The 24,715-nt window shown below is 36.1% G+C and overlaps 1 protein-coding gene across 1 annotated transcript; it reads left to right on the plus strand.

The window, feature by feature from the left end:
- The first annotated feature begins 2,559 nt into the window (after window positions 1-2,559).
- Window positions 2,560-5,650, plus strand: LOC134263437 (frizzled-4-like). The gene has a single exon (XM_062745785.1). The coding sequence runs from the start codon at window positions 3,266-3,268 to the stop codon at window positions 4,934-4,936; it is 1,671 nt and encodes a 556-aa protein (XP_062601769.1). The 5' UTR covers window positions 2,560-3,265; the 3' UTR covers window positions 4,937-5,650.
- Window positions 5,651-24,715: the final 19,065 nt, after the last annotated feature.

The following is a 24,715-nucleotide window of genomic DNA, read 5'->3' on the forward strand; positions in this document are numbered from 1 at the left end:
TGGCACTTTTAGACGAATTGTTTCATGTATCCTTTTTCATTCACTTGCAATGTTGTTTCAATGATGCTGTTAACCCTTATTTGCTTAACCAAAGTATCTATGCATTTCATCAAATAGTCAAAGTTCAATTTTTAAATACATGTATACAGTATAGGTAAATATTTTTTAATTGTTTACATAGAACCTGTCATTGTAGAGGTACAATCTTCCTCATGGGATTAATTTACGCTTATTGTTCTGTCTCAAATTTTATGTGGAAATTTGTCCAGCATACTTAATGTGCATTTATGTGCATCCAATTGCAATCCAAGAAATCCATGTTATTTGCTATATTGATCAGAAATTGTAATTCTGTGGAAATATGACCCCATGGACAAAAAAAATATATGTTTACAGTATTTTGTTAAGGCCTAGGACTTGAAGAATCCTTTAAGTTTTAAAATCTTGTAAACTGTTTTGATTGAACTTTTCTTGGGGAAAAAATGTAACCCTAGCTTATTCGTGGTAACTTGTTTACAGCAAGTCTTTTTAAGTGCAATTAAATACATGTATTTTAAAAGTGCATTTATGTTTTAAGTATAAATAAGTTTATATTTGTACACATACTACTAAGCCATCATTTCCTTTCATCATAGATAAAACTGAGCTTGTTGTTCATTTATGTCATATTTGCATTAGATCATAATTTGAGAGAGATGGAGAGGAAAAGAGAGAGAGAGAGATGTTTGTTTTTCTTATGGAGAATGTTCTGGCATCTGTCCTAGATAGAAATTTGTTATTGCTTACTATTTATTTTCATGTTAGTGTCATATCAGGACTTTTTTTTAATGAAAAACACAATGAATTTTAAGGATTCTGAAAAATTGTTTAGAATTTAGTCAACTTGATTTAAAATTATCTTGTGCAGGCAAATTGACCTTAAAAGTTGAGTCTGAGCATAAAAATAACTCAGGTTAGAACACAGATTAGAAGCTCAGATTAAGTGTAAGCATGTTTGATTTTAAATTATTTTTTTAAAAAAATTACCATTCTGATAATTGTGTTTTTATATGAAACCTTTTGATTTTGTGTTTCTATTTAGGGAAGGGGATGAAAGGTATTTTCAAGGTAATAATTAACATTTTTTAAAATAAATTTTTAAATCATGGTCTTTATTTTAAATGGTTTTGATTGCATGTGAGTTTTATTTGGGCTCCATGCATGAAAAAGAGCTTAGAAACTAAGACAAGTGCATAACTGTTGTGTCATTACAATGAAGGAATTATTAATTATTTTTTTTTTTTAAGAAAATTATTTATTTTTATTGTTTGTTGGATAATATATATAGTATTTCTGAAGATTTAATGTACATTATCTCTTGAAATGTTCTTTTAAAACATTTTTACCCATTTTCTTTGAAATATAAGTTTAACAAATCTGTGATCTCAGCTCTTAGATTGTCTTCAGAAGAAATAACTACTGTAGATCACTTAATTTTAACATATAGTCACTGACTCTTTATTAGCGAGACAAAATGTTCACGAATTGTGGTCATTGCACTATATGATCTTAAGGAATTCTATTATAGAAATTTTGTCTTCGTAATTAGAAGAATAAAAAGTGATTTACAGTATTTAGAGTTTCTAGTGCATCTCAGTTTTGATTTCGATTACTTTATATATCTTTGTTACTTTTCTGTTTTTACCTTCTGTTTTTGTGCACTTTTTTCATAGAACATGTTACGTTTTATAACAAAAATAAATAATACAATTGTACATTTTTCTTTGCCTTAACATTTAGAAATCAGGGACAAAACTTTTGTACAAACCTTTACTTAGAAATTTTTTGCATTCAGTGCAAAGCGAGGTAACTTGGGTGTGCTTGATTCGCCGATCGTTAAAGACACCGGTGTCCGCAACTGTGCAGCGTTGTCAAGTATCGGAGGCAACAGACGCGTATTGTCAGTGAAAATCTCGACGATCTCTAGGTTTTACCTTGCGGGCCTTTCAGTATAACGGAGACAGCTGTTTGATTCACTTATTGACCATGTAATGATCTCTGATCGTAGTTTTATTCTGATATTTTATATTTTGGGTCGTCTAACAAAAATAATTTGAAATAGAAAGTCAAATGTGTAGTAGTTTTATTAATCGCTGGGAGGTCTATGTTGATGTTGTAATTGCTATAACCACTCTACCGCATCCAGGGGAAAACTCGGAGCTAATTTGGAATGATGTTAATTTTACAGCAATCAACAGAGGCGGAGAAAAAATGGCGCAGAGCGCGTAGCTTAAAGACTGGAGCCATTCCATAAACTTTTTAAAGCACTTGATATATGGAGTTTTGCACAAGTGTCATAAGAAACTGATTGTTGTGTAGCTGCTAAGTTAGAGCGGTATAAATTATGGGCGAACAGTCGCCCAACTTCGACCTCCTCTCCGCAATGTTGAATATAACCATTTATTAGTGGGGCATTTGTAGGCAAGCACGTGCGTTTATGCGCGAGACATTAACTACCTTTTATTTTATAAATTAGCATTTTTGTATCATGTTGTCACGAAGAAAAATACTTTAATTCGCTGTAGCGTTTTTATTTTGGACGAGAGTTTATTACGGAGAGGAATGATTTCCCTCGTGTTAAAAAGGGTAATATGACACTTTAACAAAAGTTTTGAATGGCTCGTCAGATGTGAATAGAACCCAAGTGAAAAAGGCATTATCAGAGCAAAGGGAAATAGTGCCATGCTATAATTTTCTTTCCGTGTGTGAAGCTGCATAGCGTATTTTCCATTGAGTACTGGACATCGGTTGTGATTGGCAGTCGAGCGCGCCCTGATTGATCGCCGGTACGGGTACCGTACTAATCCGGGGGAGGAGCGAACAATCAAAACAAAGCAGCTGATTGGACCTTGCCTAGGAAGGGAGCACTTAGTGGGTCTGCACACAAGAATGTTGTGTTTTCAGTAACGACAGACCGCGATCTCGGGTTATAATTTATTTGGGGGGAACTTTAGTATGGACTTGTATTTTGTGAGATTTGCCTCCGAGGACAGTTACTAAGATGGAACTTCGTGACTTCTAAACTTGGCTGTTTATCTTTGCCAAAACCGTGGCATTGTTATCAGTAAAGAAACACACAACCATGTGTACGCTGTGTCAGAGAAGGGGAGTGTATGAACGTTATAGAAATTTTATTGCTGTTTTTACTAACAATCCAATTTGACTGCTAATGGACTTGTAAAGCTTAACTTTTGGAATTATTCACCTACACAAGAATTTTTTTACAATGGAATACAAAGACATAAAGCCAGTGTTGACTCTGTTGGTATGTCTGTTCGTTCTGAAACATTGTGAGGGAACAGAAATTGTCAGGAAATGTGACCCGATCCGCATTGAGATGTGTAAGGGTCTGGGTTATAACGTTACGGGTATGCCGAATCTGGTCGGACACGATCTTCAACAAGACGCTGAGTTACAATTACAAACATTTACACCACTCATTCAGTATGGTTGTTCACAGCAACTGAAATTTTTCCTGTGTTCAGTGTATGTACCAATGTGTACGGAGAAAGTCATAGACCCCATAGGACCATGTAGACCAATGTGTTTGAGTGTACAGAGGCGCTGTCAGCCAGTCCTTCACGAGTTTGGTTTCCCTTGGCCAGTGGCTCTCAACTGTTCTAAGTTCCCACCCAAAAATGACCAGCACCACATGTGCATGGACGGTCCTGGAGAGAGCGCAGTTGAGGAGCCACCAAGAAAACCAACCTTCAAACCACCCACGAAAGAAAAGAGCGAATGTGACCAGTTCAGGTATCATAAGATGTACACCTTCATCAACCGAACTGGCAGGTGCGCGCTGAAGTGTAACGAGAATGCGGCGTTTTCAGCAGAGGATAAGTACTTTGCTGACATTTGGATGTCCATATGGTCAGGACTATGTTTTGTGTCTACGTTGTTCACCATTCTTACATTTGTCATTGACTCTCAGAGGTTCAAATACCCGGAGCGCCCCATCATTTTTCTTTCCATGTGCTACAATATCTACAGTATTGCTTACATCGTCCGTCTGATCGCCGGTAGGGAGTCCATCGCCTGTGATCGGGACACAGCCAGCAAGTCCTTTATTCTGATCCAAGAGGGTCTAGAAAACACGGATTGTGCCATTGTCTTTCTCTTACTTTACTATTTTGGCTCAGCAGCCGCTTTGTGGTGGGTCATTTTGACCCTTACGTGGTTTCTATCTGCTGGACTTAAATGGAGCCATGATGCAATTCAGCTCCATAGCAGTTACTTCCATTTAGTGGCCTGGGCTTTGCCCGCCATAGAAACAATTATAATTCTTGTCATGAGGGAAGTAGACGCAGACGAACTGACAGGGATTTGTTATGTTGGAAACCAAAACACACAGACATTATTGGGCTTTTCTGTGGCCCCTTCATTCGTCTACCTCGTCGTCGGAGTGGCGTTCTTAATCGCCGGATTTATAGCTTTATTAAGGGTCCAGTCCCAGGACCGTATCAACGGAGTGAAATCCGCTAAAATTGAAGTCCTGAAGATCCGCATTGGAGTCTTCAGTCTTCTTTATACCATCCCCGCCGCGATAGTCATAGCGTGCTTATTGTATGAGTTTGCGAGCAGAGACTCATGGTACCTTAAAAACTCTATTTCTAGTGAACCAAAGATGGAAATCTTCATGTTAAAGATTTTTATGACTCTGGTGGTTGGCATCACTAGTGGGATGTGGATTTGGTCGTCCAAGACTATCAATTCCTGGAGAAATTTCGCAGTCAAATTAACTTTCCAAAAGGACCAACGCGAAGTGCGAAAGACAATCGAGTACGCCGTTCCAACCCACCAATATCACCCTGTGCCAGTCAAACACGTTAATAGGGTGGTCAGGAATGAGAAATCCAAACCAAAGCGGACAAAAACGGACGGCCAAATCGTTGTCTAGTTTCATGTGTTATCCATCATTACTTCACGGCTGGGTATTATTGTTTTTTCATTATGGATTATTATTTTCGTTTGCGTGAAAACACGGAGAAAATGCAGTGAGAAGAAATACTCAAAAGTGCTTGTGAAAATGTGGCTTAATGAATGTGTTTGTTTTGAAAGTGAAATCGAAACTATTGAAACAAAACGAGAATATTTCCTCTTGTATAGTTCTATGCTGCATGTTAATATGATGTGAAGAAACCCATTGGGTCTGTGTTCGTTTCAATTCGCTATAGATGTCTTTTTTTTATAAATCCATGCAAAACTTGGAGAGAAATATAACATGACTGCTAAAATGTTTTCAAGTGATTCTGAAATTTTATTGTGTGCATGTGTACCGATTCTCCTAAGCTATACCGAGATCATGCAGCGACGCATAACAAATGGCTTGGTTTTTTTTTAACTGTTTCTCAAAATCAATTCACGTTGCTGCCTCTCCATCTTCCTTTTCTGACACGTGTCTCAATGAAGATACATTAAGCAGGAGAACAAGCCATCCTTTTCAATTCTGGAACAAAATAATACACCGAACAAAAAACCTTTCTGCAGTAGCGCCCTAATCAACCAGCACTGTTGCACGCCGGTTTTTGGCTGCTTTCGCCACGCCACCTCGCGGCGGGTGGAAGGACTGGATTGTACTCACATACTTCACAAAAAAAATCACTTGGCGAAACCTAGTCACGGAAACCTGTCTATATATAAATATGTGCTTTTTTTAAACAGCAGTGGAGTAACTTTTAAGAGTGCATGGTATTTTAAGAGGAAATTCACGAGTAAGCTATTGTTGAACAGCAGACGACAGTATTGTTTTCTTTTTCATGTTTTAAAAAGCATACTTTTCACTTTATATCACTTGTTATTTATGAATCATGATAAATTACCAATAATTTTAAAAAGAAATATTTTTGTTACTTTTCATTCATGGAAGGCCTGTGCTTTATTTTGATAGCGTAAACATAGTTTAATAACGACACACCATCGATTTGCAGGCTTTTATCAACTGGAGGTACATTTTGAAGGAATTTTGTTGTAAGGGTTACAGAAAACAACGCAAAGTTTTTAACATAAACATCGACTTTAACCAATGAGATTAGCAAACCAAATATTTAAGTCTCTGCTTTCCCACATTGTAAAACTGTCAGTTTATATGGGGACGTTTCCACTGACAGGCAAATATTTTATTTATATTTTAAGTGCCATAAATAATTATTTAAAGCCTGTTGTAAATTTACCAGCACAGTGCTTCGAGTGCAGTTAAATGGTCAAATTTTCCCCACTGCTAGATAGTTAGACAATTTGCAGAGAGTAGACAATTTACATATTGCTGTACATTAAAACTCATTAAAATATGAAACATGCCTGTCCGTGTCATTCGCAGGATTCTGGCATGACTTACGAGCTGCGGTTCTTGTACCGTTCCGCTCGGCCGCACAACACATCTCTAAAGAACTACAACACCAAAAAATATCCTACCTTAATTCATTAATTTTAACAAGACTTTCATTGTTCTGGAAACCTAATTCCTCTGTAGGCTTGGCGTTTTGATTGTAACTTTATAACTTTTACCTCATAAAACTTTTATGTTTTATTGTGAACATTTAGTCAGCACTAGAGTAAACCTATATTTCCAAATCATTACTACGTGGTCATCTTGGCGTACTTTGGCCATTCTTATTTGAGTATCATAATCATTGTATATTTGTCTTGATATCTTAACATAAGGACCCTTTTCCATTCTTTGGTTGGAAACAATTTCACCATATGCTTAGTGATGTTTTTTATCTTGTTATGTAAAAGTCTCCAGTTTTTGGAGTTCCAGCTTCGTCTGTATTGTGGAAGAACATTTTACCTCCGTGTTTTTGCTCGTTCAGCGACAATGTGAAATTAGATGTAATTGTCCCAGTCAATGTCTGACTCAATGTTGTACTTAAGAATCGGGCTTTTGTTAGTCATAATTCATTCTTTCTCTCGGGATATTGAATTTAATGTGTAAATTTTTATTGTGCTATATGGGAGAAAAATTTGGCTATAACAGATTACGTTTCTTAAACCTTCGCGGATACAGTTACCATTTTATGGGCAAGATTTCGGAAGATTGGGGTATTCAGTTGCCGAGTGAGTAGCCGGGATAAGTTTTGTACGCACATGTTTGCTTTATTATACAGCGTGACAGAGGGAGGGATATTTTGAAACATAACATGCGATAATTCTACTTGATAACGCCTGGCTGTTTTACATGGCACATACGGCGCAAAGCAAAATTTATTGCCACAACGGAAAAAGAACTTGGTTAAACGGGAAATAGAAATAAAAAGTTGCGTACACAAGAATCGTAAAAAAAAAATATACAGGAACTGAAAAAATTTGAATTTACAAAAATAGCTGGAAATATCAGCGTTACTTAGCAGTTGGTGCACTGTTCTGCGTTATTTCGCCTACTAGGATGCGGTACACGTGTTAAAAGTAGCCGAGTTTTTTGGTATCTCCGGGTCGTGACCTATGGTGCTCGTGAGTTCTCCCATAACCGAGCAGGCCCCAGTCTGACTAGAAAAGCTTGTACGGCAAATATAAAAAACTCGCTCCTTCTGCATCTGAAAATAATCACCAAGATTGCCTCTGACGTTTAGTTTTGTTTTTAACTTCGAAATTTTTTTTTACCCCATTCCGCCGTCAGGTTTGTGGGCAGTAAGGTGTTTCTTCGGGAGATATTTTCTTGTCAGGTCGTCAATATTTTTTAGGGTTTCTTTCGCGATGCATTGTGGCCTGGGCTCTCGGTTTCGTCTGTGGACTCTAATAATCACGTTAAAAAGACATTCCTAACCCCAGTTCAAGTTTCAGTGCATTTTAAAGCCCGAGAAATATGAAATGTTAGAATTTTTAGATAAAGAAAATAATTTATAATCTCTGACGACATTCTTCATGTTTCAGCTGAGGGGTTTGTTTATTACAATAGAAGGTACTGTCGCATGACGATCTGGGATACCGAACCCGCCAGTATATTTATTTAGCCCTATTTTAAACTTTAGACAAGCATTCACGGCAGATTGACTGAAAAACTATCCTGGGTCACGCAAATACTCTCTTGGTCCAGTGACGATACATATATTTTCCCTGAATCCCTGCTTCTCACAATACTTTTATTTCACACACCTTCCCTCACCCACCCTCACACATAGACATACACTCAAAGAGAGAAATTGAAACATCCATTTATTGCCAGACATGACTTTCTGTATTGTAAAGCTCGACAATAGCTGCCAGTAGCATAAACACAGCCCAGTAACAAGCTTTGTAATTTATGAACGGGACAGATGCTAGCTACTGACTATGTTAATGATTGTTTATGTAAATGTAGATCATGCCAATACTGCGAGAGAGACAGTTGATGGGACCGACACATGATTGAGGATGCCACTAACAGACATATTGACACAGCAATCACGCCACGAAAACGGACCAGATGTTTAAGTTTCTCCTCTCTTTCTCGTTTATAATGCTTTCTCGAGACAATGGATGACACAAGTCAAGAATCCACACATGTTAAAGAAGATTTTAAATCACGCAATATGCATGTAAAGGTTTTTTCTGAGATGTTTAAGACTGGTAGAATTACGTGACACTTTTGAATGAAGCATTACCGACTGTTAAGTGTTAATTCTGTGTATAGATCTTTAGCATTAAGCAAACAGACATCGACAGTTATGAGGTATACAATTTCATTTTCAGTGCTAACTATCAGATGATCTGCCTCGCAGAAAACCTTTCCTATTCACAAAGTCAGATAGAGGATTTGCTCAAACTGTTTGAATCTGTGATGAACATATTGATAAGTGCATAATTTATTTAAGTTCTGTCCTCCAAGAGTGTCATAAGTGGGACCATGCAAGAATGTCGTAAAATTTACCCCCTTTCGACTGCGAGCAAACAGAAGGCTATATATACCCACAATACAATACCAACAAATCAAATAGTTGAATAGTGCTTTATATATTGAAGTCAATATTATTTTGTTTCCAATTCAATAAATCTGAAGATAATTAATATTAAAACAAAGGACCCTGAGATAATCCGTGTTCATTACGTTGTGCTGTGTCACGGAGTCTCGGTCTATTGGAGACTTAAGACAGTAAACTGTGATTGACATCCGGCTCCATGTATAATTTAGTTGCCATGATTTCTCTCTTCCTTTACACAGATCCAAAGTTCATTGGCTTCCAGGCCAGAATGCCAACTATCATTTCAAGATTATTAGAAATTAATTAGGGATTAACCAAAATGGGTGCATTACCTTCGATTGTTTTTGTGCTCTAGTTAACAGTACTTTTATCAGTCTACATGTTCTGGCCTAAAAAAAAACAACAACAAAAAAACAAGCAAGCTGGGACAGGATTGGTTCCTTTACAAAATATAAGTGCAAATTTGAAAACACGCTATCTGAATTATTTTTTAAAAGCTTTAGAAATTATCGAGTACCGAAAGAAAAAAAAAACCACAAACTGACTCTGCTATGAGAGGTCAGGACGGTTTACCAATTTGTTTGTTTTGTGTGTGGATCACAAATGCCTGCAATTGTCTTGGCTTAAAACGATATGCGTGATTCCATACCATTTCCCACTTTTAGCAGTGTTTTGTATTCTCATGTGGACTGAAATGCAAGCTTTAAAAAGCCAGTAAGTTTGCTGTTTACCGCCTTAGACTCTAACTATACACTGGATGATATTAAACAAGACAAACGAGAGTCTTGTGGGGTGTTTTGTGGATCGCTGCATGATCTAGATTTCCCGTTCCCCCTTAATCCGGGATCTTTGGTCGTTACAGGTTTACAACTTATTTGTTCCCTTATAAGATCGATTTATATTTGCAAATATTGACAAATTATATTCTGGTATTATGTTCCAAGCTCGGGTCTTGTATAGGGATGAAAAGCCTTTTTAGAGATATGTCAGGGAGAAAACCGATAACGGTGTTCGATAGAGCCCGTTTTGACAACGTCGCGATGTTATTCTGTGTTCATTTCAATTTATTTTACCCCATTCCAGCGCAGTAGGACGGATGCTTTTCAATAAATTTGGACAAAAACTGAAGTAAAATATGTTTTGTTGAAAAATAAATCTCGAATTCGATCGGACGTGTCGGTCAATATGTTTCCCATTATGTTAAAAACGCGGCATACTCGTCGACCTCTTATGTTTCTATACACGGCTTCATTTGCTCATTATTTCGCGGTGTCACTATCCCAAGCGGTTCCTTACAAACTCGATATCGATAACTTGTCGGATAAAGTCTTTCTGTCCGGATACGATTATGCACTTACAATTTTTAAGGGCGTTCGATTTAGAAAACTTGTGATCGACAGCTCGTGAGTCAGCAGATGCAACTTCCAGGTCTTGTCAAGCTAGGAGAATAATTAAGACATCGGTTAGTTATCGATTTCCGTTACAAAACGGACACTTGTCTCTTAATCCTCAGGAAGACACGGGATATAAAGTAAAATCACTTGCCATCGGCCTATATTAAAGTTAATGGCTTTTTTGCAGAAAATAGTTCGCGTAGATTTTTTACACCGATTACAGTCGAAAGATTGCGTGTCACGAAACGATAGAACATCGTTCTATAATATCTTTTTTATAAATCATTAATATCCTCCACGATACAAAGTATCAAATTAATCTATGAGGAGGTTACATTAATTATATACTTGCAGATTAGGAAGTTGTGTCCAGCTGTTTATGAAAACATAATTACGAAGGAAAACCCAGTGTCCTCGAAATTAATATGATTAATGATTTTAATTTTTATTCCAAAATCTTTGATTTAAAATGGAAAACATTCTCAAGTAAGATTGGAAGTTTTGAATATAGTGAGAATTTTTTTTAAGATGCAAAAATATTCTTTCCCATAAATAGTATTTTTCCAGCAATTGCTAACGAGGATGATCAGCGATAGATCCGTGTTTGGTTTTTGGTTCTACACTCGACATCTCGTTGTCGCCGTAATACTCCGAGACAGACGCAAAGCGGCGCATCTCTCGACAGTCAAGCATCTTTTCGAGACGAGCTGATGCTCTTTCTAACGAAAAACAAATACCGTAATGGAAATAAATGTTTATTCTTAATCACTAATAAAAATGCACAATAAGATGCGCGGATACACAACCATTCTATTTGATTTAAGAATGACAAATTACATAACGTAAACGAGTGACTGCTGCTATTATCAGGCTGCACTCGCCTCTTGTTTGTCTACAACAAATGGTGCTTGAAAAATCATGGTTCACGAGGAATGCATTAGGTACATTATTGAGATTAGTAACAGGCTACAAGGGTTAATGAAAGGCTTAACATTACCTCTAATAATAATGCCTTTTTCAAAGCGCTCACATGACTTGAGATATGAATGTGAGATTTGCAACTTGTTAGGGAGAGTTTAATTGGTATCATGTTCTGATGGTGTTTATCGCTTCTTTACTCTGCGCTGATTAGGCGGTTCTTCTCATTGCGAGATAGTTTATCAGATGTTGGATTCGTGAAATCTTACATGGGGGTGTACTTCATCCGTAATTACAGATGTTGCAACCACGCCACTAGTTGTAGTATAGTTTAGAATCTTGGAAAAGGAAGTAAAGAAGGCCAGGTTTGCATTTTTTATTCCCAAATACACCTAATTCAGTGTTGAGTTTGATGTTTTTTGTTGAAATACTGGAGTTTGTAAGTCCATTTACACACATCGTTTACTTTTAAATTTTTGTATGAATCTAAAAATACAAGAAATGTAAGATTTATGATGTTTTCGTGATTATGATCCAACTTTTTACTTGGCAAGCTTGTATGAAACAAAACAGAAAAATACGGCACTGCCTGACGTCAACAAGACAAACACAAACTGTCAGAGTCTGGCGGAATCTGTAGCCACGATAGGAACCGCCAAGAAATGGAAGGTTGGTGATTACATTTCACGGAGTAAAACATATGCCTCATTAAACAGACAAAATGGAGCGATCCAGGCCACATTTTCCACACAAGCCGTGTAGAAATATTGATGATAAAGGGGTTCGAAATAATAAAGTCTGTATTTTTGTTGTTATATTTCCGATTTATGGGGAGGAGTAGGAAGAATATCTTTTCGAAAACCCTCGTTACTCGGGCCAGATGACACGTGCTCACATGTAACTGGGTTCCACAGGCGAGTATGTGCATATATGCGTGCTGAAAAGCGTTACGAAACAGAACTTTGTTGATAAAAACTTTACCCTTTTAAAATTCATGCGTTTTCTCGCAGATGTCGACTGTCCTGGTGCATTTCTGGACTTTTTTTACGAATCATGAGAACCACTGCCAAACGGGTTTGTTTGTACAAGATGAATTGTATGTATGTTATATTCCGGGGGTGGGCATTTTGACCTTTCTGTCAATCCTGGGGGTTAAAGTAAGCTTGTTGACCGTATTAACACAAAATTATGGTTCTCAAGTGGTTCATACACGTGCTTTATAGAAATGTTGACGATATTTCAACATTCCACAAGTGCGTGCAATCAATATATGTGACACAATGGTTTGAATGAGACAGGAAACCATTAAAGTATATAGAGGAAAAGTAAACACTGAACAGAAACTACCAACAAATCGACAAGATATTATTTAGCAAATGTATGGATCCCAAATACAACACAAAGCAGAACAATCCAAATTTATTGATGTGGGCTATTCTAGAAGGCGAAATTGTGACTGGGTATATATATAATACACATGTACCAACAATAGTTAATACAGAATGAACAAATTTTGAATTTTATTTTTGGTGCATCTTGACCATCACACCGTAGCTGATCGTTAAAATAATAGTGGATATGGTTAAAAATGATTTTAGTACACACCAAGAACGGAAAATGCAATTCTTAAATGACCACCGCAGTACATTTTTATACAGTGTATTGCATTGATTTTTCAGTAAAGATTGAAAGTTTATTTTTGAATATTCTTGGGAAAAAGAATCCGGCGCCATTCATAAAAAGTACAATATTAAATAAATAATGTTCTAATCTTGGAATTAAATATTGTGAATTCATAATGATCTTCTTATAGCTGCTTATATCTGTGTTGTGTATATTAGACCCAAGGACATTAAGTTGCTCAAATTTTTTCTTGCAATCGAAGAAATATTTATTTTGCAATGTTCCCCCATTCTTCAACACCCCAGGAGACCCAAGACTGGATTAAATCAGGCTGAATTTTAATTTCACCGAATTTACAAAAAAAAACCAAGAGTAATTAACTGTCGTGTTTTCGATCTTTGTGGATTTGATCGATTTCTTCTTTGTATTCAGTTCTAACTTGTATAGACCCCAATCTGCAAAGACTCGGGTTTTAAGGCCTTTGCAATTAATTAACGAGACCCTTTCCCTGTACCGCATTCATGTTATCTGAAAACTTGCATTGTAAAGAACAACTCGCCGATAACAGCATTAAACACTTTAAAAAAGTAATATGAAAGTAAGATATTGCTCCACGAAACACAATGGACGAGTATTGATGGCTCGCGGAAGGGAGGGATGAGTTCTTGTTTAATATCTTATGAAGACCCATTGTTAAAGCTGTTTTGCAATAATTAACAATGTGACTTAAATAGCATAGTGAGTGCACTTAAAAAATGTATAATCCAACAGAAGCTGATTGTGGATTAAAAGCACGTGTAAAATATAAAGCGAATGCTGTATAGTAGGACTAAAATGGAAATTATGTTCTTAAACTTTTCCACATAAATCCATATGAGTCCTGAAATTAGATCAAGTTTAGCAAACAAAGAATTATATACTATATAAAGAACAAGATGTATGAAACACTATGCCTCCGATGGTCACACAACCATTCTGGAGTGTGAAGTAGATTACAGTGCAATAGTTATGTTTCTTCAAATGTAGGTCAAACAGTTGATATAACATGACCAAAAATGTCTGTCTTGTGATAAGGAACACTCGTGTTGAATATTAAAGTCTAACCCTTGACAGCGCAATAGTTATGGGCTAGGACAAACAGACGGGCAAGGTAAAAACAATATACCCCTGAAATATTTCGATCCGAGAGCATAAAAATAACAATTGGTCTAAGTAACATTAATTGGGTCAAGGAAAGAAGAAAATACATGAATGAATGATGTAGTAAAAGCAGTATATGTCAAGGCTGAAGGGGTAGATGTATTAAAGAATAAAACAACATTATTACTCCTAATGGTAGGATAACAAATGAGAACTTTGAAACAGGCAGTTCTCAGTAATAGATAAACTACAATTTATTAGCGAAATCTTGTCCCCAATGCCTCTGTCAGTGTGAGTATTAGTAATACATGTGTAGCTAACTTGTAAATCTGTCACAGCCACCTTAATGTAGCCCTGATTTCAGAATTATATATTTTTTTATCGTATTAACTATAGTATGTTTGAATCTTGCTTTTGCTTTTATGAGTTACATTACGTATAAATATCAAAGTTTCACAATTGTAATGACTATGCGGATCACTTCATGATTGTAAACTTTAGTATTATATAATGTTTTAATTTTTTTTACTTTCTTATTTTTATTTTCAACTATCTGTTGTTATCTCATTACTTTTAAACAAAGCTAAATAAAATTTCATGTTTCAGTGAAGATTAAGTCAACATTGTAACTGTAAGGATGACATTTTAGTTAGTATGGATGTGTGTCATTGATTCGTGGGATGGGGTAAACCTAGGCCGTGTTACCCAGCACTACAAAAACATGGGATATCCACAACACCTTGTATGTATACCAAGATTATCTGGGAGTAAACACGAGAGAAGTCGCCACTAATCTCACCACACTGACGGAATTTATTTTCCTAAGGTGAAACGAAGATAAATTTCAAAATAAATATAGTTCAATATGCGGCCCTTTGAAGTTTTTGTATCAAAGATATTGGTCTTTAATCGCCGCTAAGGCTGTTTGATTTTCCCGGAAACAGATCCCCGACTGTATGTGTTTGTATGCATCGATACTTACATGTATAGAATTATCATAGAAGGTTAAAGATGGTCCTAAGTTCTTGAATGATATTGAAAATATAAGTAAACTGAAGTCGGAATTGGTGTATTATAAATGAATGCTGGAATATAAAGAAACCGTATTCTTTTCTCCTTTCTAATCGAATCTGTATTAAAATATGATCTAATGTAGAAAAGTTTGAATTATGAACATATTGACCGGTCATTTACAGTAGCAATTAAAAAATGCATAGCGTTTGCACTTGTGTATTTAAGTCTTAAGTTTATGTTGGCAGATATTTTATCATTACAAAGTGCCAGTAGTGTTGTATTTGCCAAAGGTCTGAACATCAACAGTAAATGTATGTCGTCCATTGTCCACCAAATGCCATGCCCTGACCTTACCCTGTTCGTCTGTTTGTTTGGACTTCATTCCCGTGTTACACACCACTGTTTTGATCTTTTTTTTTTTTTTTTTAAATTTGGCTCGAATCGGTTTTCGTTCATTTGACAAACATAGAATCTCAAAGCGCGAACAAAGGACGGGGTCCAGTGAGCAAATACGAAAAGTAAACAGATCTGCGAGTCCATACATGGTGGTCACTTAAACTGAGACTTAGTTAAATCCAAACCTCTCAACACAAAGAATGTCAAAAAAGATTAATTTGTTAAATTTTAAGAATAAACACTGACAAATGCTGGAGACCAGAGCCATTTAGCGTTTGAACGCTGATCCCTCCCTGTCCTATTGTAAAAAGAACTTACTAGACTACTGAAAAATCAACAAATTTAATTGGAACTAAAGAACTAAACTTTAAAGTCAACATTTCACTTAAACGGTGTATTGTTGGGGGTCCAGAATTAGCTTGTAAGTAAGTTGGTGAAGGGGTGAATTAAACAAACCACTAGTACAAAGTGTAAACAAGATTAACGTGGCCGGAGGAAGAATCTTATTGTCATCACTATTAAATTGAGAGTAAAAAACAGTAATTAGTCCCCAGAACTTTAAAGACGTGTAACCATTAATAATAATATACACAGGTGTTGCTATTGGCAGCATCTATTTGCAGGAACAGATATAATTTTTGCATTGCTGACCGTCACCTGACGGCAAGCTGGACTTAAGCGGGCACCTTGCAATTTTTTTTTTGCGAGTTTTGTCCATATCATTGGTCCCAGAATATCATGAACCGCGGGAGGTAACGGAATAAACGCCTAATCACAATCTAGCGGCTTTATTTGTATCAACCTACTTTTCTAAATCGATCATATACCTTACCTCTGTTGTGCTTTATCAAACACAAACAAAAAAGTGAAATATTTCAATGTTGATTTGACACGTGTTTGCTTTAATCATTAAGGTTCGAACCTGATTCTAAATTGATTAAAGACTGCTGCCACAAAAGGCTTATAGGGCATTGCTATTTCACCAGACCTGACACGGTGTGCAGCGAAATGCACTGCATCTGAAAGTAGTTTTACGTCAAAAAAAGCAGTTCTATCTAACAGTTGTTTTCACCTTTGCTATTACTGCTTCTTTCATAAATATACGGTACATGGTCAAAATCAAAGTATCTTCAGCATACAATAATGCTCTATGCATTGGTCACATACCCTGGGATCGGTGAAATGAACTCATAAACATGTATATTTAAGACTACTAGTACTGTTTTAAAGTTGATTTTGTATGCTTCTACCATGGTCTGAGTTGGCCTACAGGGTGCAGTGGTTAGAGTGTTAGCTCAAGAGTCGTGGAGGAAGAAGCTGATCCTAACATCGCAAGATCGAATCCACTGATGGACATCGAGACCGGTCCTTTGGATGAGACAGTGTACACCGAGGTCCGTGTCGCTGGCACGAAAAAGATCCATCGCTGCTCAATGGCCCCCAGTGCCGAGTATAGATCGAAATAAGCAACCCCCAACAGGCAAGTGTTTGCGCTCAAAATGAGTAAAAAAATTCTCGAGAGGGACTTTAAACATAGAAAAAATTATGCTGAGATTTAGAAATAAAATGAAATTCTACATGTACAGGGGCTTAAACTACGTGTAAATACAAGCCTTTTATATTGGAGTAGCCGCAAAGAAAAAAAAAACTTTGGAATACAGTACGTTAATCTTATACTAGTACTTGGCTACAAGCATTTTGATGAAGTCATTGGAAAACGTTATTGTTTTTTTTTTTCTCTCACGTTTTGCTACTGTAGGAAAAAAGGTTTTAAAAGGATATGATTGGAGTATATGAATATGACATAAATGCAACTTTTTTCTTGTCGTTTCTTTTATCATAATTGGGGATCTTGCATGCAATTTCCGCTCCAGTTGCTTGCTTGGTCAAGCAAGAGTGTTCAACCGAAGGTGAACACACACAAAGAATAGCTACCCACAAAAATTTGTCTAAACGCAAAGAAACATGGAAAATATTGCCTGATGAATGTAACTTATATGGTGACATTTGCAAAAGATCCAAATGTGAAATGCAATTGTCCACGCTCAAACACGGGCGCTCCCTCGACGCTCAGGTAAAATAGCCCCGTCTTCTCTGAACCCAGCCGTCGGAATGAACTTTAGATAGGATGGCGTTTAACTTTGACACCTTAAACCTAAACAGAGACAAACGGTTTTAATCCTGATACAAAGGACGGGAATTGATATGGCTGTTGGCTTCAGATTGTGCTTTTATTCGGCTTCAGTTGATGGGGGTCAGCTGTTTCGGGTCCAGTGATAATTGACAAGTCTTTACTAAACGTATCGGTTTGACAGGGTGACAGTCTAGCTCTTGTATACACAGGGAAATCTGACATGAAGGAATTCTGAAATGGATACATGCACGGAATGAATGTGAATTCAGGGAAAAAGAAGAGAGAACATCGATAATGCATCCTCGAATGATTAGATCACGTCTGCTTCCGAAAACAACTTATTCAAACGAAAAAGTGCCCGGGTATTAAAAAAAAAACAAAGCTTGAATAATGATATTTTTAAAATTAATAGTTCAAAAATTTTACAGTTATTTAAAACATAGCATTAGGGGGAGAATAACAATTATGTCTTCATAGATTTGTAATAGGGATATTCCCATCATTAAAATTTCATTCTTTAATTGAGATATGTAGAAATTTCCACACAGGATTTCAATCATGCGCGATAAGATGTAAATAGCATCGATCATTGTACATTATATGTCTTTTTGTCCCCAGACACTGTTCAATTAACGTTTTTATGGCTCTATAAAGCCCATATTTATGTTTCCGGATCTGTGCCATTGAGCTACAGAAGAGACAATGGCCGCCAACGATCGATTTCTAATACCGGATGGAGAAGCGCTCGGAAGCGCTGATTGAGATGTATTAATGTTGACAGGCCGGGTGGAATGCGAGCAGATCTTCATGTAATACGGAATCAATGCCTCCCTGTCGGTCAGTTAACGGCCGCTCAACCTCCCAAGTTATAGGTTCCGCGTAATAATCTGATGTTAGTTTGTATAATTTGCCGGAAGATATTGCACATTTGTACCTGTTAACACAAGTTTTTGACTTTTGGACACCGAAAACAAAATTCTTGTAAATGAGCAGATCGGAATCCAGGACGTACATCTGTGTATTTGAGAGGGGGAAGTGGTGCAAGATTTCAAAACTATTAATATACCATAGATAAGGATGCCCCCCCCCCCTTTGCATAATTTTGGTCCCAAATAATTTGGCATTTTGCAAAATACCTATAATATTGGTCGCATAAGGTTCTGTCTCGCGTGAATTTATTCGCCATACCAACTTATCTATTTGCATTAAATTCTCGAGAAGGATGTTAAACAACATACAATCAATCAATCTTTTGAGGGTTTTATTATTAATCAAAATAATCCTACCTCAAACAATGTGTTTCTACAAACAAATTCAAAAAGATAAATAAATTACAAAATATAAGTAAACAACTTTAATATTGAAATTTAATATTAAAACAAGAAATAATTAAGGTTAATAATTAAGAGCAAAAAGTGCAAACTGAAATCGATTTTTTTAAAGCACATTCTGCGAAATTAAATTAAAATCCAAATTCTTTTAACATGAGACAGACTTAAGTTATAAAAAAGGGTCATCAATTTGTTTAATTTAGAGTAAACTGAAGCGCCACGTTTGGACACAAATATAGTTGGTGATGCAACGCTTAATGAAATATTTTACTAAATGGAATATCTAACGTCTACATAATTTTAGCGCAAGGTATAGATTTTTTGGAAGGAATCTTGAGTTGAGCCATAAGTATAAAGGTACCTCCGTATGTAAAAAAGAAAAAAAGTGTCTTTTTCTCTTGAATATTATATATTGAAAAATTTTAAACATTGCAGAAATGGCGACGATTTTTGAATATTCATTCCAGAGCATGTATATTCAAATCGAGTACAAGTTATGTCTCTTGCCGGTGATCTTTTCCATGCATCCATTTTTTTCTCTCTCTCAAATTTTTTTTTTTTAAAAACTAACATGGAAAACACAGTAACTGGTTTATTTTTTTTATTTTCCTTCGTCTTCATTTAAACATGCCGAGTTGCATAAAATAACATACTCCTTAAGTAACTTGCCACAAGTGACGCGGCTTTTGGAGATCAAAGTGTACAATGCGTTCTAATTGGAATCGTATTATAACAGTTATCTTGTGCTTCCACTTGATATAAACACTTAATACAATGGGTTCAAGTTAGAGGGCAAATTTACTTTTTAATTCACAGTCCTTCAGTGCATAAAGTCATGTTCATGAAAAGTCAGCGAATGGTGTAGCTTTGAGAAGACATAAGCTAATATACTTTATAGTACGTGCAACTACTTTCTTTGCTAGTCTTTGAAATTTGTCTATTATTATAGTTTTAATCAATAAACATCAGATTTCTTGGCGACAACTCTATTAGCATATTCAAGGAATAATAGACTTCAAACTTAAAGTTCAGTCATTCCGTGAAAATGCTAATTTAACGGGCTTTGGAGATGGGGATCAAAGATCCAAGAGGTTGTTTGCCGGAAGTTTAGGATTTAGCGACACCGGTGGTACGGGTAACTCTTTTTAATCTTCTCCGACGTCCCAAATCAATCTCACTTTCTCTCTGCCGGAAGAAGAACGCAATCAAAAAATCCAATTCCAGAACCCGAGAATATTTCCCTATGTAAATTCTTCTCTTTGCCAAATTAAAGCATGTTTAACAAGGGAAATCTTCCGTCAGAACGGAACTTTTATTACCTTAATTTTCGGGCCGAATTCCTTGACGGTAATTTTTGGGTAACTTTATCAATATGAACGGAACAGTGCTCCATTTTGTAGTTTTATAGGATTTGTATAGATATAATTATCTTCTTTAACTATGTGTTTGAATGATTCATAACAATCTAAATTACACACAAAATATATACGGCAGTATTACTATTATAATATTGTTTGCAAAAGTTGCAATTGTTCTCTGGTTTTACGGATATTGTTTTGTCAGTATCTAGAAAATTCAATATAGCTATTGAGATGTTGAGAAAATAAAAATCTAAACCATCGGGGCTGTAACCCACCTCGCCCTATTAATTCCGACGATGTATTATGGAAAATAAAGATTATTTATGGATTCTTCCCATCAATAATTACGTCTGATGCCCCTTCCATCTTTGAGCAGGTCAAGAAAGTTTTTCAGTGATAGTGCTCAATTTAACTGATCAGGTTGAATTTTATGCCCCGGTAATCGGAGATTCAGGGGTATATACTTTTTGCCCTGTCCGTCCGTCGAGATCTGTCTGTCTGTTTGTCCGCAAAACTTTAACCTTGTCCGTAACTTTTGATTGGGTTGGGGTATGGCTTTCATACTTCACAGCTGTATTCCTTGTGACAAGACCTTTCTTTGGGTACCACCAAATTTGACCTTCTGACCTTGATCTTGTAGTTTGACACACTTTTACACAAAAAATACCAAACTTTAACATTGGCCATAACTTTTAAACTTTTGATGTTAGGACTTTCACATATGTATTCTTTGTGACGAGACTTTCCATTGGATACCAACAACTTTGACCTTGGAGATTGACCTACTTAAAAAAAAACTTTAACCTTGGTCATAACTTTTGAACGGTAAGGGTTAGGGCTTTCATACTTCTCATATGTAATGCTTGTGGCAAGACCTTTCATGGGATACCAACGGCTTTGACCTTAACCGTGGAGTTTGACCTACCTTTAAAAAACTTTAACCTTGCAATCACTTTTGAACAGGTGGTGCTAGGGCTTTAGTTTAACCTACGCTATGTTGCCATACGGGGGTGTCAGTGTTTCTCAAACACATCTTGTTGTCTGGTTGTTTTTCCGAAACTGAAATTGCTTCCTACTGACCTGTTCTGGATGTATATCATAGTGATACAATGCGAATAGTGTTTTTTCAGTACCACGTGTGTACCGTCAGTACTACACACTATAATTTCTAAAAAAAGAACTTGGGTCGATTTATTACAGACTTGGACCAATGTACAGGTACGCTTTGGAAGACGGACATAGGTCAGACGATGATTCAGCGAAATAGAATGATTTTTTTTTTTTTGCATTTATTTCTTTATAAGAGAAGTAATTGTAATTGGGGTATTCCTCTCAAAGCAAATAAGTCAAATTAATATATTACGTCAAAAATTTTTGATGAACAATGAAAAGGAATGTGTATGAATACTTGTGTAGATCTATTGAATATCACCTAATAAAATGCACCTGCACAGCTAACAATATTTGAAATAGATAATTATTTTATGCTATTTGTCTTGAGACTATTTATGTATTAGGTTGAATGCTTTTTCTGGAATATAAGCGACATTCGAGCATGTTGATTCAAACATGTTAAAACACTTTTTGATAAAAATTGGTAAATCGTATACATCAATGTCAGATCGATAATATGAAAGGAATATAATTCATTTTTGCTTTTAATAATGGGAACAGAATTTCACAGATTTTAATCTTTGCTTCGCCTCTAAAGAATAATCATGGCTTAGTTATTAAGTTCAGTGAGAAATGGCTTCTCGGTAAATTTCACTTTAACAATTCCTGTAGTATAATTACGGTATTAAGTTTTTAACTAGGATTATCGCCGTTACAACCATTTAGGAACATACTGATAAAGACAGGTATTGTAGATAAAAAGTCAATTTTACTTCATTTAGAGCCACTCAAAAACTTAAAGATGCAGAAGAGATAAAAACTAATTCATATTAATTTCTGAAGTGTAAAATAATGGCAATGAATTATCGGAAACCCAATTTGTTATAATTATACTCCCATAAATGTTAGCTAAAAACCATCTAGGTGATTTAGCACGGGAGGCTAAAAACATGTAGCATAATTTCTGCCATAATATTAAACAAATAATTGATGTCGTTTCAGCACAAAAACTGCTCATTGGAACCATATCCCATGCTAGGGCATAAATCATCCAAGTCTATGGAAATGAACAGTATAATGATTTTGTAAAGCGCGCAACATTGATAATCCATAGAAAGATTTGACAGGTCTCTTGAATGGCGTAAATTATGTATAAACAGGTTATGCGTGGTGTCAAAACCTAGGCAGCGGCTATAATTTTCTCAAACACAACCTTCGAAACAATATAGCTCATCCACAAGGAAGAATAGAGGGGTGCGTTTTCCTGCAATTGTGGAACGACAATGCAGAGTATTTTGGCTTCCAAATAGGTTTTTATCTTTTCAGATAGAGGAATTGTTTGACTGATCGAGGTGCTTTTGGACCAATTCCAGTATGTCTGTTAACATATATTATCTAGAAGAAATATCTTTTCTACCTGGTGTTAGTTTGTGTTCTAATTATATACTCGCAGCGATCGGGGTTAACACACAGGTAATTTATTATGACCAACTTGTAACGTTACTTCAACAGGGGTGGAGAAATATAGACTTTAAATTAGAATAAGTAATGATTTGAATCAAGAATGGTACCAAAAAATGGCATGTTGCAAAAGTACACAATTAAAGTGTGTTAGAACTGAGGTGTTATCGGATATAGCATCGAAAACAGAGTTTCTCTTCAATTTTGTCCAAGTTTACATGTCAAAATAAGTCAACATTATACATATACAAATCTACTCCAGTTGGACCCTTGCGGCACCGACAGCTGCAAGACTGCCACGACAGAGTTTATTTCGCAGGCAAACAAACACCTTAGAATTAAACGTCAAGGTCCGGGTGACGTCTTTTGACGCCGTTGACCTCTCATGATCTCTAAATCGAAATGAGAGTTCTAGATATGGGTATATCTACACAGGAAAACCACAGGTTGTAATTTCTGTAAACAGACTGCGACCCTTCACCATTGTTCCGTAGAGTGACATTGTTCAATCCATTAAACCTGGCATCGACTTTCTTGACAGCTTTGTGACACCGACTAAATAGGCAACGTCCTCTGGCGCGGCCTAAGATGCAGCTGAGAAAAATTGATGTTATTTGAACTTGGTTATGTATTGATATCTATGCCTTAATTAATCAGGAAATCCCAAGTTGTAAAATTAATTATCCGTATATTTTTCAATCGAATGCACTCTGCATCTTAAAGTGCTTTCTTGACAAAGATCCATTCCTAAAAATAAACATTCTCTTGACGCTGTTGTGATCAAGGGTCACCCAGACGTTTGAGGTCTTTGAAGACACTCTGAGTTTTTTAAGTGGTTTTTCGGAACATTGCTGCAGAACATGACATCCTTCCCTGGCTGGTCTTCATCGAAGATCTCATGTTGTACCAGTTTCTGTGGATAAATGCAATTTGAATCTTTCTATGACATGAGTATTTAAAGCATAACTTGAATTTCATAAATCGAGGCATTAAACATACCTGAAGCAATTAAGGTTAAAATGAAAGTAGTGTTGTTCTTTCCGATCAGTGTTAATATTTTTCGTTTACGGATAAAGTTTTAACTTAATTACCTGCTATTAGATAGGAGAGTATCATTTCTTTTAGGTATTCCAATACATGAAGAACCATTTTCATTTTACAAATCAATATGAGGATCTACATAAAAACTTAACAATAATATCAGCATAAGGCGTTCAAAATATAACATTAAGTATTATTTATACTTGGTATAAATATTCACTGATCTAAAAAAAATAAATAAAAAATTGGAATGGAATTCTGTAAATTTTGTCCAATGTGTTTTCCATATACTTTTTCATCAGAAAGGTCAAGAATCAGATGACATACAGAGAGACCATCCATTTAAAATTTATTTGTTATGTATCCATTTTTTTTTTTTTAGAAAATACAGCAATTTAATGAAACCAGCGATGTAATGAGAATATTGAATTTATTCTGCTCTTCGTAGTCAGTTCTTGTTTCGAGAATTTCCTTTCGAAAACATTGTTTCGATAGGAAGACATGCATATATTGTCTGTAGCGTGTGTGGCTGTGTTAAACGGTCATCCCCTTTTGGAGGGGTGACAATTATAAAGCATCTATCCTGAACACGGTGGGGCGGTGACACATGAATTCTACTTTGTGAAAACTTAGCCATTCGGAACGCTGGCGGGGTATTTCTTTCTTATCGGGACGGATTTACCTGATCTACGATCCCGATTACAAAAGCCACACGGCCCTTGGTGCGCCTGGGTCGCAGATCATTACAATAGCAATTCACGTTTTACGGCATCGATTTCACACTTAATTTATACCACGATAAATCAGTGTTGTATCTTTGCAATGCTAGTTCTCAGACGGGGCAAAGGTGACATTA

Source organism: Saccostrea cucullata, unplaced genomic scaffold (assembly GCF_032062105.1).
Source record: "Saccostrea cucullata isolate Sc308-1 unplaced genomic scaffold, CSIRO_AGI_Scuc_v1 ctg417, whole genome shotgun sequence".
NCBI lineage: Eukaryota > Metazoa > Mollusca > Bivalvia > Ostreida > Ostreidae > Saccostrea > Saccostrea cuccullata.